Source organism: Lagenorhynchus albirostris, chromosome 5, assembly GCF_949774975.1.
Source record: "Lagenorhynchus albirostris chromosome 5, mLagAlb1.1, whole genome shotgun sequence".
Taxonomy (NCBI): Eukaryota; Metazoa; Chordata; class Mammalia; order Artiodactyla; family Delphinidae; genus Lagenorhynchus; species Lagenorhynchus albirostris.
Window position 1 is genome coordinate 134,430,379 of NC_083099.1, and position 16,393 is coordinate 134,446,771.

General features: G+C 44.3%; 1 protein-coding gene across 3 annotated transcripts in view; it reads left to right on the plus strand.

The window, feature by feature from the left end:
- The window catches only part of ITSN1 (intersectin 1), a 230,390-nt gene that overhangs the window by 167,203 nt on the left and 46,794 nt on the right, over positions 1–16,393 (plus strand). Inside the window, exons 24-29 of one of the 3 annotated variants that reach the window (XM_060150879.1) lie at positions 986–1,152; positions 4,455–4,500; positions 6,836–6,957; positions 10,301–10,418; positions 12,111–12,302; positions 12,675–14,187. In XM_060150879.1, coding sequence (XP_060006862.1) covers positions 986–1,152; positions 4,455–4,500; positions 6,836–6,957; positions 10,301–10,418; positions 12,111–12,302; positions 12,675–12,676 — 647 coding nt within the window. In that variant the 3' untranslated portion in view covers positions 12,677–14,187. Of the gene's footprint in view, positions 1–985; positions 1,153–4,454; positions 4,501–6,835; positions 6,958–10,300; positions 10,419–12,110; positions 12,303–12,674; positions 14,188–16,393 lie in introns of those variants that run through there. The other 2 variants (XM_060150881.1, XM_060150880.1) reach the window with 2 other exon arrangements.

The window sequence follows — 16,393 nt, forward strand, 5'->3', positions numbered from 1 at the left end:
CTTTCTGGAAATCTTTTATTCTCTACCTAGTGTAGTGTCTAGAACTTTGTGTCAAGTGATCTTTCTGAGAGTGTGACTTGGTTTCTAAGCCTTAGTAAAGTCAGCTGTTTATAATTCAAAAGAAAAACTTCCTCTGGAATGCACATCCTTCACATTCAGGACAGTAAAGAACATTAATTCTTGTCCTTTACGACTAAATTACATGAAAATCAAATGTAAGAAACTGTGATTTGTCTTTTCCACTTGTTCAGAAAAGCGTGATTATTTTCTGGGATTGGGTAGACACTACTTTTGTCAGCAGTCCACTCTACCTGTTTATACTTGAATGACAAGTAGGTGTCCGTTTTTAACCAAAGAATATATATTTTAAATTTTGTGTTCTAACAGCTTCCTGCCATCTGTGTATATGGCACAATAGGACTTAAATTTTCACCGAGGCACTTGAATAATGAAAAACGTGTCTTACTTAATTTACATAAAGGATATACCATGTCTAAAAGGTTTCTAAAATGGTGACTTGGTATCTTCAAAAGTGAATCACAGATATTTGACGAGGTCACCAAGGAGCCTGGCATGTCAGTGCATCTAACCCAGTGCTCAGCATGACCTAGGTACTCAGTAAATGTTAGCTAAAAGTGAACGTGAAAACCATTTTCATGTAAAAAGAAACCATGGTGTTAAATCGGGGATCACTGTCAGTACTGGTGTTGGTGGACATGCAGTTGGGTTTTTTTTGTTGTTGTTCCTGGTCCTGGGTCTTCACAGGAATTGTCTCCCCGGCTGCAGTTATTGAATTTTTATGTGCAGTCGGGGAATTTGGAGCCCAGGGGGTTCTGTAACTCTGCATTTTATCAGTGACTAGCCTTTCTCTTGAATGGACCTTATCCTAATAATTTCCTTATTCATAATCTTGCTTTTGCAAAGTTGTCTGGGATTTCTGTAAACGATCAAGCTCTCTCCGTATCTCAATATTTCTCCCCACCAGAATTTATTGCCATGTACACTTACGAGAGTTCTGAGCAAGGCGATTTAACCTTTCAGCAAGGGGATGTGATTTTGGTTACCAAGAAAGATGGTGACTGGTGGACAGGAACAGTGGGCGACAAGTCCGGAGTCTTCCCTTCTAACTATGTGAGGCTTAAAGATTCAGAGGTAAACCCACATTAACTGTTTCCTCTCCCTTTCTGTGCAGCGATTCTCTTTTCAGGGAGTCATGATGTTTGCCGGTGGAACATCATTGTTGGGTTTTGCTAAGTTCTGGAACGTGACAGCAAATACAGTGTGACCTGTAATTGTTTGAAATTGTCTATTGGTGCCGCAGGGTCAGCCTTGGCTTCCCAGAAGCAGAAGAACCCCCCCGGGGCTCAGTGGAGACTGCTCATAATGAGGCTGGTCTGCGTCAGCTGGGATAATACTCAGGATTCATCTCTATTCCTGAATGTAACTGACTTAGGATTCAGAGTAAATATTCTAGATTTAGTCTTCAGGGTCACTGATTTGAGAAACTTCAAGAAAGATACACAGCAATATCATGCCCATGTAAACAAAAGTATTTTGGTGATACTGGCCCCAGAATATTGAGCAGTAGAGTTTTTAGAATTTGTATTTTTGCCTACACACTAGGAAGACTCAAGATCTAAGAAATTGGTACACTTTGGCTAGAACTTAGTATCTCCGTTGATCAGAGACTGAATTTATTTATTTATTTATTTATTTTTTGAGGTACGCGGGCCTCTCACTGTTGTGGCCTCTCCCGCCGTGGAGCACAGGCTCCGGACGTGCAGGCTCAGCGGCCATGGCTCAGGGGCCCAGCTGCTCCACAGCATGTGACATCTTCCCGGACCGGGGCACAAACCCGCGTCCCCTGCATCGGCAGGCGGACTCTCAACCACTGCACCACCAGGGAAGCCCCCTGGACTGAATTTATTTTAAATGCTGTTATCCTTACAAATTGGAAGTGGCTCCCCATTGTTGTTAATGGGGCCCTAAAAATTCAGTTGCATGAAGTGGCCTTGAGATAGCACAAGATTAAGGAAATGGTGGTGTGGGCCTACTAGAGTATGGGAGCCTATCTCGTAGTGGCCAATTTCAAGTTAGTGGGAATTTCAGGTTATAGATGTAGTCATTTAACAGACCCATGGCTGCCTGGGGAGCGAAGCTGGGCCTGGTGATAAGCTATGGTAGTTCTTCCATGTCAGCCTTCTCACCTTCCCTGCAGTTCCTAGGAATAGTTTTATTTGCTGCTTTGTTTTTCTTTTTAAGGAATGTCATTGTTGTTTGGGGAGTTTTTGGTTTGTTTTCCCTTGCTTTGGTCTTGAGAGCAGCTTGCTGAAATTCCCCTGGAGGGATTTGCATAAGTGTTTTACCCTTGGAGAATTTGGCAGAAGCTGGAAAGAAAGTACTTCTTTTCTGTAGGACTGTCGTTGTATTGTCCTCTGCAGACCTGGAGAGGGAAAATTCAGCTCTTCTCCAGGCCAGCCAGTTATATCCAATAAGAACCATGGAGATATTTCAGGGGAGTAGAGGGAAAACATTAAAAACTAAACTGGATTTCTGCTCCCATGCACAAAACCTCTTAAAATGGCTTTACCTTTGGGATCAGTTAAACACAAAAGCCATTGACTTGCATTAGATTTTAATAAATTAGAGTTTTCTACCAAAAACCATCCAAAGTCAGTAAGTTTCAAAAAATGCACTGTGACATTTTCTAAAGGTAAGTTGAGTTGTAAAGTGCTTTCTTAACCGCAGCCTTAAATATCAGCCACAGAAGAACTAACAGTGCCAAAGATTTTAGACATTTAGCAACATTAGTTCATAATAATGAAAAAATCAAAAAAGGCAGCTCTTTCATCCTACTTGGACATAGACTTCAATATTATAAGGCCATATCCCGCCAAACTTAAAAACCAGACCCAGCTTCAGATACCAAAATTGACCCGTGGACAAGGGGGAGGTTGTCCTAAACCTGCTTCCCTTCTCTACACGAGCAGGGCTGGGGCACGTAGCCTGGATCAACTTTTCTGCTGCATTCTTAAGAAACGCCAGGATGGAACCTGGCCATCTGACTGCGTCTCAGCTTAAGTGCTGGCTGTGGTGTTTAAAAGGGAGCACATTGAAGCTGCTTGAATTCTACCACTGGCTTGCTAATTGCTTTGTTCTTTTTATGGAATAGAGAGAGTATATTTAAGCCTATACTGGGAAAGTAACTGGTCATTTGGAATCTTGTATCATTAGTGTTCCTTCATTTTGATATGCAGCCTATAAAAATTGCAAGGAAGATGGGTATTGTATAACTTGGTTAATACAGAAAGCATAATCAGAGTAAACATTTTAATTCAAACTTTCCCTGGTAAATGGTTATTGAATTTCAGTATAAATATAGGTAGGGACAATGATAAGTTGTGTTCCTGGTAGATAATTACATATTTTTATTCTTAAAGTTACTCTCATTTAGTTAATTAAGCCTTTTGTTTTATTCTGTTTTAATTGGAATACTTAATTTACTGGAAGATAGGGACACAAGAGTGAAAATTAATCTGGAATAAAGCACTTTGCAAGGACAGATTACGGCCTGGCCCCTGTCCCAGCTGAGTCTCTGCTGGCTTGGCTTGCTCAGCTGGTTTAAAATTCCATGAGTATCTATGAAGGAATTCAACCCCAGAGCACTTTTGAAACACTCAGTAGTTGGGGAAAAAAATGGTCTGCTTCTATGGGCTGTGTGTCCAGCATTACAAGAGAAATTTCAGTGTTTAAACAGTGTTAAGGTTTGGGTAGAAAGGATATACAGGAGAGTGGCTGCCTCTTCAGATAATGGGATGGGGGAAGGGGTGTTTGAATTGCCACTGTACTGTTTTCCTTCTTTAAAAAAAAAGAAAGCCCTAAAGCAAATGTACCAAAATATTAATATTTCCATGTATTGTTAATTTAATTAAAATATTAATAATATTAATATTTTCACATATTTAGTCTTTAGTATATGGAGACTATAATAGACATCCATTGCCCTCATGGATGTCTATTATAGTCTCTGTACATTTTTTATGTGTGAAGTGTTTAATAATTAACCATTTGGACATCAAGCATGAGCTTAGTGTTTAGGCTGTAGACTAACAGTCTTCCTGGCGGGGCAGCCCCTGTTTCACCTGACCCAGGGACAGGATGCGCCCATGTTACACACAGTCAATACCTGAACCCTCTGGGGTCCTACAGTGCCACTTACTTTGCTAATTTTTCTCTTAAGAAGAGAGTAAAAGCTACATGCTTTTAAAGTACTTATTTCGCCCCATGTTTTCCTTGATACAGATCATAATGTCAGGAGATACAATGCTATGTTTCCCCAGAATGAAAAGGGGAATTTAGGGGCTCAAGCGGGTTTGTGTCATCATTAATCGTTTTTTAAGTTGCTTGACCAAAACTCTTCAGTATGCAAATGAGACCTTCTGCTCTGTTTTAAGGGCTCTGGAACTGCTGGGAAAACAGGGAGTTTAGGAAAAAAACCTGGTAAGTGACAAACCCTGATGCTTATTTTTCAATATTTTAAATGTAATTGATAGTTGCTCCCAATCTTTGTTTATTGGGGCCAGAAGCCTTAAAAAAGAAAAGAAAAGACAAAAGAATCTGTCCGAAGAGTGGTTGGAGGAGATCCTTTCCTTGGAATCCATTAATAATGTATTTATAGATGGTTATGAAATGTGGCTGTTGCCTCACACATGGAGAGTAGGGACATTACCAGACAATGTTCTCTTGGGATGTGAAGAAATAATTCAGGCAAGATGGTGGGAAGTTATAATGCATGAACCTGTAGGATTTGGGGTCAGCAGCTGCTTAGTCCTCCTCTCGTTAGGTTCAGGAAGCCCTTGTTTGTTTCCTGGAAGCATATTTAGTCCCAGGACATAAATAACGGAGGAGATGAGAGAGCAACACGTATTATCAGAGTGCAGGTCCTATTAATTTAGAAGCCATTGGGTGGTTTTCCTCAGGTACACGGTGAAGGTACAAAAATCACAGCCATCCCTCTGAACTCAGAGTGTTTTAGTTTATTTAAACAAAATCACATATTCTATACATACAAGCCTGAAAGAAGAAAGAAGCAGATGTGAAATCATACGGTTGTATGGCCTGTCTTCCTCTCTAGGTCATTTGAGCTTTTGTGCTATTACAGCCTTAAGAAATTACAGGTTGAAAGAGTCACCGCAGTGCTGACAGGGATGTGTATCTGTGTCTCGTGCTCAGCTCCAAATGGGCTTACCTGGCAAGGAAAGGTGGGTTTTTAGGCAGTTGTAGGGTTTTAGTCTGACTCAGATGTTGGACCACCCCGGTCAAATGTCTGTTTTAACCAGGAGTATGCTACATTTTGAATTGTCATTCCAAAGGGTCCAGAGGGGCTTAACTTTGCACTGAAACCAGCGAGCTGCTCAAAAAAGCTGGAAAAGACAGAAAAGAGTGTCAGGGCAGGTCGCTGGCTACGCAGGCCAGGTCCTTTGAGGAGCAGGGACATCAGGGGCCAAATCGGGCACTGATTTGGATCTTTTCCAAATGGAAAACTCGTGGAGTTTAGAACTAGTCCTTGGCATGTTGGGGGAGAATTCTCATCCCCAGCACAGATTTCCCAGCTTGAGCTCTCAGTGGAGCCCACGTATGTGTACGCTGGGCTCTTTCTCGCTTCGCCTGAGCTCTGGGATGCATGTGTCAGGGCCAGCCCGCACCGGGATGGCCTGGTGCTCCTAGCCTGGTGGCCGCTTATTACAGAACAGTGTCCTAGGGGGCTAATGTGCCTTCAGGGAAGCAGGAGCATGGGCCTTTCACCTCTTTCCTTCTGTCTGTCTGTCTTTACTTCATTCCTTCTTTCTTCATCTCTTTCTTTCAAGAACAGTTATGATGGGGAGAGAGTGGAGAGGAATAGAACAATCTGTTCTGTCTTGCTTCTAGAAGTTCACAAGGCCGTCGCTGCGGATACACCAGCATTCGGTCAGAGGAGGATTTTGTCCTTTCGTAGTTGAACTCCTGTGCCAGGAGAAATGTACTTTTCAGAGCCTGGTCTGTGGTACTGCTGGAATTTTTCCCATGAGACTGTTCACATTCAGGAAAAGTACAGAACTGTTTACATTTTTTGTTTTCTGTGCTGAATTGTTGTTTTGCATAAAATCCCTCCTCTTGACTGCAGGATCGTCCTCTAACTTGAAGTAAAAAGAAGTAAACTTACATTGATGTGATTCCTACCTGATATTCAGGGATCACCCTCAAAATGTGAGCCTCAAAGAAAATGGGCTTGTGGGTAGAAGAGAGAGTCTAAAGAAAGTCGTAACATAGAAAGAAATTAGCTAGTGCACACTCCTGGTGGTTTCTGAAGAAAACAGATTTCTCTTTCTACTGTACTTGGCAGGTGGAAAAGGTTCATTTGAGTTCCTTGATTCGCTCAACGATCCTTGACTGGACCATGTGCTAATAATAATCAGCACTATGTGAGGGCGGAGGGCAGTTGGGGATGAATGAGGCCCAGCTGCTGCATCGGGGGGTTCTTGGGAATTGGGGCAGTGGGGGTAGGGTGCGGACTTGGGGGAGAGTGGGAGGTTGTGGAGGCAAGTTGGTACGGTCTGAGAGATGAGGGGGTCCTCGAGCAGACTGGGCAGAACCGGAAGACAAGCCCAGCTCCTGAATACTGCATTTGCCGTGTGGTCAAAGAAGGGCCACCGAGCCTTCTTCGTTTAGTAGAAAACTGGCCCGTACACCGGCTTTGACGATGTTGACCCGTGACCCTGGGAGGTGGCTGTGTCTTCTTAGGCTCTCCTTTTCCTGACTCTAATGGTGCACTGCTATGTTTGGTCTTGTTTTCCAGAAATTGCCCAGGTTATTGCGTCCTACACTGCTACTGGTCCCGAGCAGCTTACCCTCGCCCCTGGTCAGCTGATTTTGATCCGAAAAAAGAACCCAGGTGGATGGTGGGAAGGAGAGCTGCAAGTCAGTGTCTTTTCCATTTGTTTAAAATTCTCTGCCCAAATTTCAATATGCAAGATCTCAAAGGGACACCGTTTCGTTGCAAAGTACAGATAACCCTGCACCACCTAAATCCTGCGTTTGTGTAGTGAGAGATGCCATGTTATCTGAATCCATTTGGTTCCTAAGCTTTGGGCAGCCAGGAACAGAATTGTGAGAGCTAAGAATGCTTCTGAAGATGTATCTAAATCTATTGGATTCTTGAGTTCAGACAGTGAGTGGTAGGATAGTGAGAATTCATGACGGAGTCATCCTTAAGTCACAGCGTTGTAGGAGCGGAGCTTTCCATGAGTGGTGCTATAAGGTGTGGTACCAGAGTAGCCTTTGCATTCAAAGCCACATCTGTACAGCACAACAGTTTTAGTTCCTGTGTGTGTGTGTGTTTGTGTGTCCTCAATTCATCATTCTGTCAAGGCAAACCTTGGTCAAGAAGGCAAAGGTCTATGTTGTGGTGAGGTAAAGAAATACAGCACCTTTCTGTGCAGCTAATTAAAAACTAAAGTGCCGGAGTGAAGAGTGAGCTGGTGGACTGAAGAAATGTATCTTGGCTGGAATAGAAGGCACAGCCTGGAGTACCCAAAGGCAAAAGTTCCCCTGGGAGCTTGCTGGTGGGCAGCCATAAAAGCCCTATCGAGCAGGGAGGACGAGATACAGTTTATTGGCTTAGGATTCCATTGGGGTCCTGGCATCCACCCCCCTCCCCTTTTTTTTTTCTAATTTTTTTTTAAGTGATTGAGTGTTTTGGCTGCATGGCTCACAGGATCTTAGTTCCCCGACCAGGGATTGAACCCAAGCCCCAGCAGTGAGGGCGCCAAGTCCTAACCGCTGGACTGGCAGGGAATGCCCTCCACTCCCCCTTTTAATATGTCTCTTCCTTCACTGGGTAGGAGGAGGCCTTCCTCAGACCGGTGGGTCTCATTTCTTGTAGAGAGTTGCCACCTCATTGGCTTTCCCATCCATATGTGACTCCCCTGTTCTGAAGACTTAAGGGGTGTCCCCTTGACATACATACACTAATATGTACTAAAATAGATAACTAATAAGGACCTGTGTATAGCACAGAGAACTCCACTTCGATGTACAGTAGAAACTAACACAACATTGTAAAACAACTATACCCCAATAAAAAATTTTTTTAAAAAAAGGGGGTGTCCCCACTGGCCCTCCTTATCAGCCTGCTGGCCAAGACTCCCCTCAGATGCCCTCTTCCCCTTCCAGCATCCGTCTTACCAGTCTGACCTCTCACAGAGACATCTCTACTTCAGCCTCATTCGGTGATTTGCTCTCTTGAAAACAAGCAGCAACCATCAGACCCCGATGCCTCACTGCCTTTGCCCATAGCGCCTCCCCACATGGTCATCTCCACCTCTCCCCTGTCCAAGAGCCGGCCAAATCCCACTTCTTCCGGAAGCTTTCTGTGACCATCCCACCAGAAGCGACGTCTTCTTCCCGTGAACCGTGGTGGCCCCGATGCCTGCACCACTCTTGGTATTTCGTGTTGATGTGGGTATTATTACTTCCATGCATATTTCTTACTTCCTCTTGTAGGCTATCAGCTCTTTGAACGCAGAAACCGTATTTTTTCATCATCACGTTCCTTGTACCTTGCTCAAAAGAGAGTCCTGAGTGGCTCTTGCAATCCATAATTGCCGTGCCCAGGGGGACTTCTGGTGCTTTCACCAGCCCTTCTCCCCTGTGGATACACAAATGAAGAAATTGCCAGTGAGCTCTGTGTTCCACCCTTGTGAAGCTGCAGGGATGGGAGAAATGGTGGAGTTGTTGTGAGACCTACGGCAGTATATGCTCAATAGATTAACATGGGGGAGCTTTTAAAGGAGTGGCTTCAACCATTGGTGGATTACCAGTGGATTAGAACTTTAGTCCTTGAGCCAAGGGCATGAAATCTATGACTCCAAGGAAAGTGAAATTTGATCGGCATTCTAAAAGTAACCCAGAAGTATCCCTCTTGATAAACTGAATCAGATGAGAGGGCAGAGGTAAGATGGTGGGAAGTTTCCTTTTCTCTTAATTTTATTTCCTTATTTTGGGAATAGGTAATATATTCACATGGTTTCAAATTTTAAAATTACAAGGGACTTCCCTGGCGGTCCAGTGGTTAAAACTCTGTGCTTCCACTGCACGGGGCGCGGGTACAATCCCTGGTCGGGGAGCTAAGATCCCACATACTGCGTGTCGTGACCCCCAGAAAATAAATAAATAAATAAATTAATTAATTAAAATTACGAAAGGGAATTCAAATGTCTCCCTCCCACCCTGTCCCCAAAGGCAGCTGTTTTTATCAAAGCCTTGCTTCTAGAGTGTGTGTGTGTGTTTGTGTGTGTGTATACGTGCTGTAAGTTAAGTTCTCTGCTCCTGGTGATGTGCAGAAGGGTAGTTATAACACTTATCATCATCCCTAACTAGAGTCTTCATCTCATGGAATTGTGTCAGGAGTGCAAGTCTTCGTTCGCCAACTTCATTATAAGTTCCTCTGTGTCATATACTATCCCCTTCTAACAACTCCCGGCATGTAAACACTCAATGAATGGATTTTGTGTCGAATTAGATAAAAGTGAAGGAGGCAGGAATGGTGGTGGAAAATGTGGCTGATCCATCACATAAGCCTGATGGCTTTTGAAAACAAGGTGAAGTTTAGACTCCTTGTGTCCTCCATATATTGCGTGTATGTCATCTTGTATATGTACAGTTATTCTCCATAAGAAGATCGCAGATGTGACTGTGAATCTTGACTTGCCACTGATTAGCCTGTAACCTTGAGATTGTCACTTAACTTTTCTGAGCCTTACTCTTTTTATCTGGGAACTAGGAATAGTAATAGTGGGAAACGGAAATAGTAATATCCTTCTGGAATTGTTGTGTAGGTAAATGCAGATAAGGTGCTTCTCACAGACCTGGCTCATAAAAGGCACCCAGCACGTGTTGACTGCCATTATTATCATTCCTAAAATCCATATATAACATTGGCATAAACCATAATCTCTACATTACCTGAAAATGACAGCTGAGAGCTGTTAAATGAGCAGAGTTTCCCATCCTGTACATACTACATAGTGCTCTGTGATCCACACAGTCCAGCCCATGCCAGAACATTCTAGGCTTTGCTGATTGATAGCTGCCACAATTTGAATTTTAGCTGGCATGTTTTCATTTTGTAATACAGTAATCCGTAGATTCTACTATTGATGTCATTTGTTTTTCAGTTATATGTAAACTTGGTATAAGTGCAAAGTATAACATGAAAGAACATGAACCTTTGAAACATTGTAATGTAATTTTTTGTTATTAGGCACGTGGGAAAAAGCGCCAGATAGGCTGGTTCCCTGCTAACTATGTCAAACTTTTAAGCCCTGGGATGAGCAAAATCACTCCAACAGAGCCACCTAAGCCCGCAGCATTCCCAGCAGGTAAGCAGCTTATACTCTCTGCTCAGAAAATGGTCTATGCGTCATGGTAGCCTTTCCACTCAATTTTTTTAGCTTAGATTGTCTTTCACACCGGCTGTAAGCGCTTCTTGTACTTGCTGGGGCTGACACCCAGCTAATGTGATATGGAGTATGTTTTTCAAAAGGACCAAGTATCGAAGCAGCTTTGCTGTGCTGGGTACAACAGAGCCCTTGTTGGAACCGGCTTCCTAAAGGGGCCCTGAATGCTATGCCATTGAAGCCAGATTTTTCTCTTGATTTCCTTCCAGCTATTTAAATTGGAATTTGGGCTAGGGGGCGAGGGGACAAAAAGGGCCTCCTAAAAATAAATGGCCGGGGTCTAAATAGGTCAGGAGATTGAGCTGGGAGGCCCCAGGGCTCTGTTGGTTGTAATGTGCTGCTCAGTTGAGACTGAAATAGCTCCCCTGCGACATTTCCTGTGAACACAGGGGCTGCGCTTAATGGACAGGATGTTATACACGCTCTCCTAAAGGGCTAAAAAGGAACAGAGGCTCGGCAGCTTAGATGGTTGGCTGTTTTCTGATTGAAGAGACCAAATTAGATGCTTCGGTAATAGTTGAGATGGGCAAGGTTAGGGGAGCAGACTTCTGCTTTAGGTCTTTAAGCCATCAGTGCTTGGGTGGCACTTGTGGAAAATGCAGAATTTTCATTCCAGTACCTTGTGGTTAAATGTCTATGCTGTACATCCCCAGCAAAATCAGATTAAAACCTGGCAGCCTTTGCAAGAAATGAAAGGACTGGCCAACACTGTGACTGGTTCCCAACCACAGCTGGGCCCCTTTGCTTGAGCCGTGGCCTCATGTGGGCAGAGGGGTGTGGTACCAGCTGGATTTCCTCTCCCTTGGGGAGGCCTGGCGGCGTCCCCTTCACCAGGTTGGTTAAAACGTGCAGAAATAGTTTGCTGAGGTGATTGGATTAGCTGGAGCATCTTTAAAGCCTGAGACTGTATAGAGGTTGGTTAGGAAAGATTAACTAGGGGTAAAACCTAACTAGGCAAACTTTATCTGAAGTGTAAAAATGCCAGGGAATAAAGGCAGTGTAACCTCCTACAGTTTTGAGGGAAAAATGAGAAAAGAAAAATTGTTCTTGATTGTGGAAATTGTGTGTTTCTTTGAGAAAAAATTTTGAGACACAAAGGTACAGCAGAATAAAACACTGATTTTACTTTTCACTAAGAGTCGAACTTTTTGGAGGTCAGATGATAATTACCTTCCACCTTAAAAAAAAAAAACAAAAAACAGAAAAGAAATAAAGAGCAACAGTGAAGTCCCCATGATATGCAGCTGTGTGTGAAGTTGGGCCAATGTTCAGAGTCAGCATTTTGAAGGAGTGCCGCTGCACTCAAATAGAAATGATTCCATGGAAGCTTTCAGTTATCACTGTACATTTTCTGCTGACAACTAAACGTGTAAAAGAGGAAGATATTATAGAAACTCAAGGCTTGGTCTGACATTTTTGCTGTCGTCTTGGTTTTCAATCCTCCGTCTTCCTCTACTGCCCCCACTACACAAAGCCCATCAGAGCCCTCCACTTACTTCTGTCCTCTTCGGAAAGGACACAGATGAGACACAAGAGTACCTAATACCCCCAGGTAGCCCGTCCCGCGAGCCACGCAGGTGTGCCGCCGCCCCTCACCTGGCCTGTCTCCTGCAGTGTGCCAGGTGATCGGGATGTACGATTACACCGCGCAGAATGACGACGAGCTGGCCTTCAACAAGGGCCAGATCATCAACGTCCTCAACAAGGAGGACCCCGACTGGTGGAAAGGAGAAGTCCACGGGCAAGTGGGGCTCTTCCCGTCCAATTATGTGAAGCTGACCACAGACATGGACCCCAGCCAGCAATGTAAGTGCCCTGGTGCCTCGGTTGCCTCTCCTCTCTGGTGTCTCATGGTGAAACATGCAGCATTGCTCTGATTCTGCTGAGCTTTGTTTGCAGAACTTAAAGCTAGACCATTGCTGCATTCGCAACAGTCTCTTTGAAGACCTTCTGTAATGCAAGACTTTATCTCGTGGGGTTTTTGTTTTGTTTTGTTTCTTTAAAAAAAAAATCATTCCTTCTGTAGCATGTCCCCTCCCTTCCCTCCCCCCCTTTTCCTTTTTTTTTTCTTTTTAATCATTTTGGCACCATGCTGTTTACATGCCTGACTCATTTTCCTAGCTTGAATTTTGCTCATTGTTTTGTTTTGCTTATGTGTTGTTTTCCTCCTTTTTCTAGGAATCATATGTTGTCCATCCCCCCCTCAGGCTTGAAAGTCCTCAAAGAGACCCACTATCCCATATCACTGCCCAGAGGGATGATGGGAGATGCAGCCTTGATCATGTGACTTCCAGCATGATCACCTACTGCCTTCTGAGTAGAAGAACTCACTGCAGAGCAGTTTACCTCATTTTACCTTAGTTGCATGTGATGGCAATGTTGAGTTATTACTTGCACAGATAGAAGCAAAAAAATTACAAAAATACACAGGGTAGTGGGTCCTTTTGTGGCTTTCCTAGTGACTCAAATTGACTTCCCCCCACCTTTGCACAGGTGCTTCCAATAGTTTTCAAATTATTTTAAAATAAATAGCCTTTTAATAAAAAAAAGTGAATTACTTCTTTGCTATTTTGGTTTTGCAAAAAGACCCACTATCAAGGAATGCTGCATGTGCTATTAAAAAATGTTCCAAATGTCCATAAATCTGAGACTCGATGTATTTTTTTCATTTTGTCCAGTGTTACCAACTAAATTGTGTCGTTTGGGTTTTTGACCCCCTACTATAGAAGTACAGAGGAGTTCAGTATATCTGTTTTAAAGACGTGTAGAACGAGGCCAATTAAACAGAAGCTGTTTTGTGCTTGTTTGTGTGTATCAGATGTACCTTGTTAAGCATGTAATAATACATCCTGTACATAAGAAATTAGTTCTTTCCATGGCAAAAGCTGTTATCCTGTATGATGCTCTAATCACATTACATTAATTTTATTTTGCACAGTGACCTTGTAGCCACACGAGAAAGCACCTGTGTTTTTGTTCGGTCTCAGATTTATCTGGTTGAGTTGGTGTTTTCTGTTTTGGGTTTTTAATTTTGCGTGTTTTCATACCATAAATCCGTAGACAACACCACTGAGGTTGTTACGATCAACAATATCTACAATCTCGCCTTAGTCTCTGTTACACCAAGTTTTATTCCAGTGACTTTTCATGGAATGACGTATTTTGAACAAGTAATTTTCTTGACAAGAAAGAATGTATAGGAGTCTCCCTGCAATTAATTTCCAATGTTTACATTTTTTAACTAGACTGTGGAATTTCTACAGATTAATATGAAATGGAGCTCATGGTCCGTTAATGTGTTGGATATGTTGTAGCTGAAGCCATGTTTGTCTTTTAAACACTAGTTGGAAGCTCTCAATAAAAACGCCGTTGCCGACAGCACAGAAAATGGGGCGGGGGGCAGGGAGCCTCAAGCACAACCTAGCGGTTCTACTAATGACTTTTTAACAGTAGTGAACTTCTGTTTCTACGTCTCTCCCCTTGGGGATTCCATGCTGGCGATTGTGTAGAGGTCTTTCTCCACTCACATGGTGCCGAGAACGAGGACTCCCCCTCATTCACTGGCGCGTCAGTATTTTCATGGATATGAATGTAAAATATATAAATATATAAACCTGCGGCTTTAACAACTGTAATACAACTTTTGAATTAGTTATGTGTATAGATAATTAAATTCTTCATATAAAAGTTAGATGGAAATGTCTCTGTGTTCTTGATGTTGGAAGCTGGCAGTGGTGACGGGGAACAAGCAGACTGGACGTGAGCAGGTGGCCTGCTGTCCATTGTGATACAGACACCATGAGAGCCTCACTGAGTCTTCTTTGAATGGCCCTCCCTCTTACCCACCCCTCCCTGATCAATCTGCAAACAGTTAACCCTCATAATACTGGTTTTGAAGAATAGAACTACCACCCAGCTTCGTGCTTAACTGTCTCATTGGGCTTTTGGTACATGGTGCTGATACATTGGCAGGTGTGTGATGTGACTCAGAGTATAAAACATTTGTCCAAAAGATATATCACGATAAGGGTCTGTTGAACATACAGATGTGGGTAAATACGGAAACTTTCACATCTTCCATACTGTTGTTCTCCATCCGTTTCTGCCTTGCACACTCCAGTCTCGTTGCCTTTGCAGAAACAGACTGGTGTACACGTTGATGGAACTGTTGGCTACGATGACCACGTGCTTGATTCCGTTCAGGAACTTCACGTATTGGTCCTCCCCTGCCATTCAGTGGAAAAGTGATTTCCTTCATCAATTCACCAAATATTGTGGGGGAGAGATCCATCGGGTGTGGACGCCCCTCTGGGTTCTGGGGAGAGCGTGCTGCTCCGTCAGTAGAGACAGGGTCCCTGTCCTCATGAAGTTCATGTTCTAATGGGAGGAACAAGCAGAAAACCAAACTACTGCATAAGTATCTGTACATAAATATATGTGGGGTGGGTGTGTGCGTGTGCGTGTGTGTGCTAAGGTGATACGTTCTATGCTAGGAGAAATATGGACGCCAGGTAACACTGAGCAGGACATCCAGAGCCAACCGGGCGGGGAGGGCGTTGAAGGGAGGGATCAGAGAACCCTTCCAGGAGAAAGGGATGTGTAAGCTGAGACCGGAAGGATGGGTAGGAGCCGGATGAAGCCAGGAAGAGAAGTGGCTGTTTGAGGCAGAGATATCACACGGAGGCCCAGAGGTGGGCGGAGAGATCCCTGTCACTGTCCCCCAGCCCACCCCCCTGTGAGCAGTCTCTTGGCCGGGACCCCTTCACCTGTATAAGTCAGTGTTTCCAGCCTTGAGCTCGGCTAGCAGGGTCGCAGTTGCCAAGGTGGGTAATGCTCTCTAATACTCTCTATAACTCTCTCCAGGCCCCTCTCCATAGATCATCCCTCTAGGCTGTGTTCTGAGTTTGTTGACACAGGTTGGTCCCCAGGAAACTGCTCTTTCCCCCTCCCAGATCATTCAGTTTGTACTGGATTGTGGAGTAGCCATCTGACCCAGTGCTCCTCAACCAGAGGGAGGGAAGACCACGGCATCCAGTGGGTAGAGGCTGGGGATGCTGCTAAACATCCTACAGTGCACCGGACGGTCCCCCACAGCGACAGTCCCCCTGGGGCCACAGCGATCCGGCCCCAGGTGTCACCAGTACCAAGGTTGAGAAACCCTGGTCTCATCCCACTGGCTGCTGTGGGTAATGCTCTCCTGGTTGCTCTGGGTGAATATACTTGCGACTGAACTTTGGGTACAGTTTTGCCCCAGTGGCATGTGGACAAGAAGAGGACAACGTGCTTTCCTGTGTCCGCCTGCCCCACCCATGCAGAGCAGGACCCAGAGAGCTGAAGGCAGCCACGTGGCCCAAGCTCCAGGCTGCCTCTGCATAAAATGGTATCTGGGAGAAGCCGATCTAAAGCAAGGATTCATTCCCCTGTAAAGTTACAGTGTATTACATCATTGCATGTCCACCCTGTTCTGGAATTAGGCCCAGATCCCCTAGCAAGTGGTGACTGGGTCCTCTCCACCTTCTCTGATGGCATCAGAAGAAAAACCTGCTAACACTAGCTTAGGAAAACCTTCGAAGTGGTGGGTTTAACTGTATGAAGTATTTGCCAGTACTCCTGTTTCTGACCTATAAAACGGCAGTTTCATGTGGTTCAACCCAATACACTGTATGATCTCTGGGCACATACTAGGGTAGGTGCTCAAGAATGCCTGTCCAGTGGGTGGGACCGGGAACTAGTGAATGAGAGGAAAGCACCGACTTCCGGTTCTTGGGTCGCAGTCTATCACCCCCGGAGAGGAGAGGAGAGGCCGGGCTGTCTCTGCAGTTCCCTTCCGCTTTTAGGTGTGAGCTTCCTGAGAGCAACAGTCTCCTTAGAAGGGGCTGCTCCTGAAGCCTCTCGCT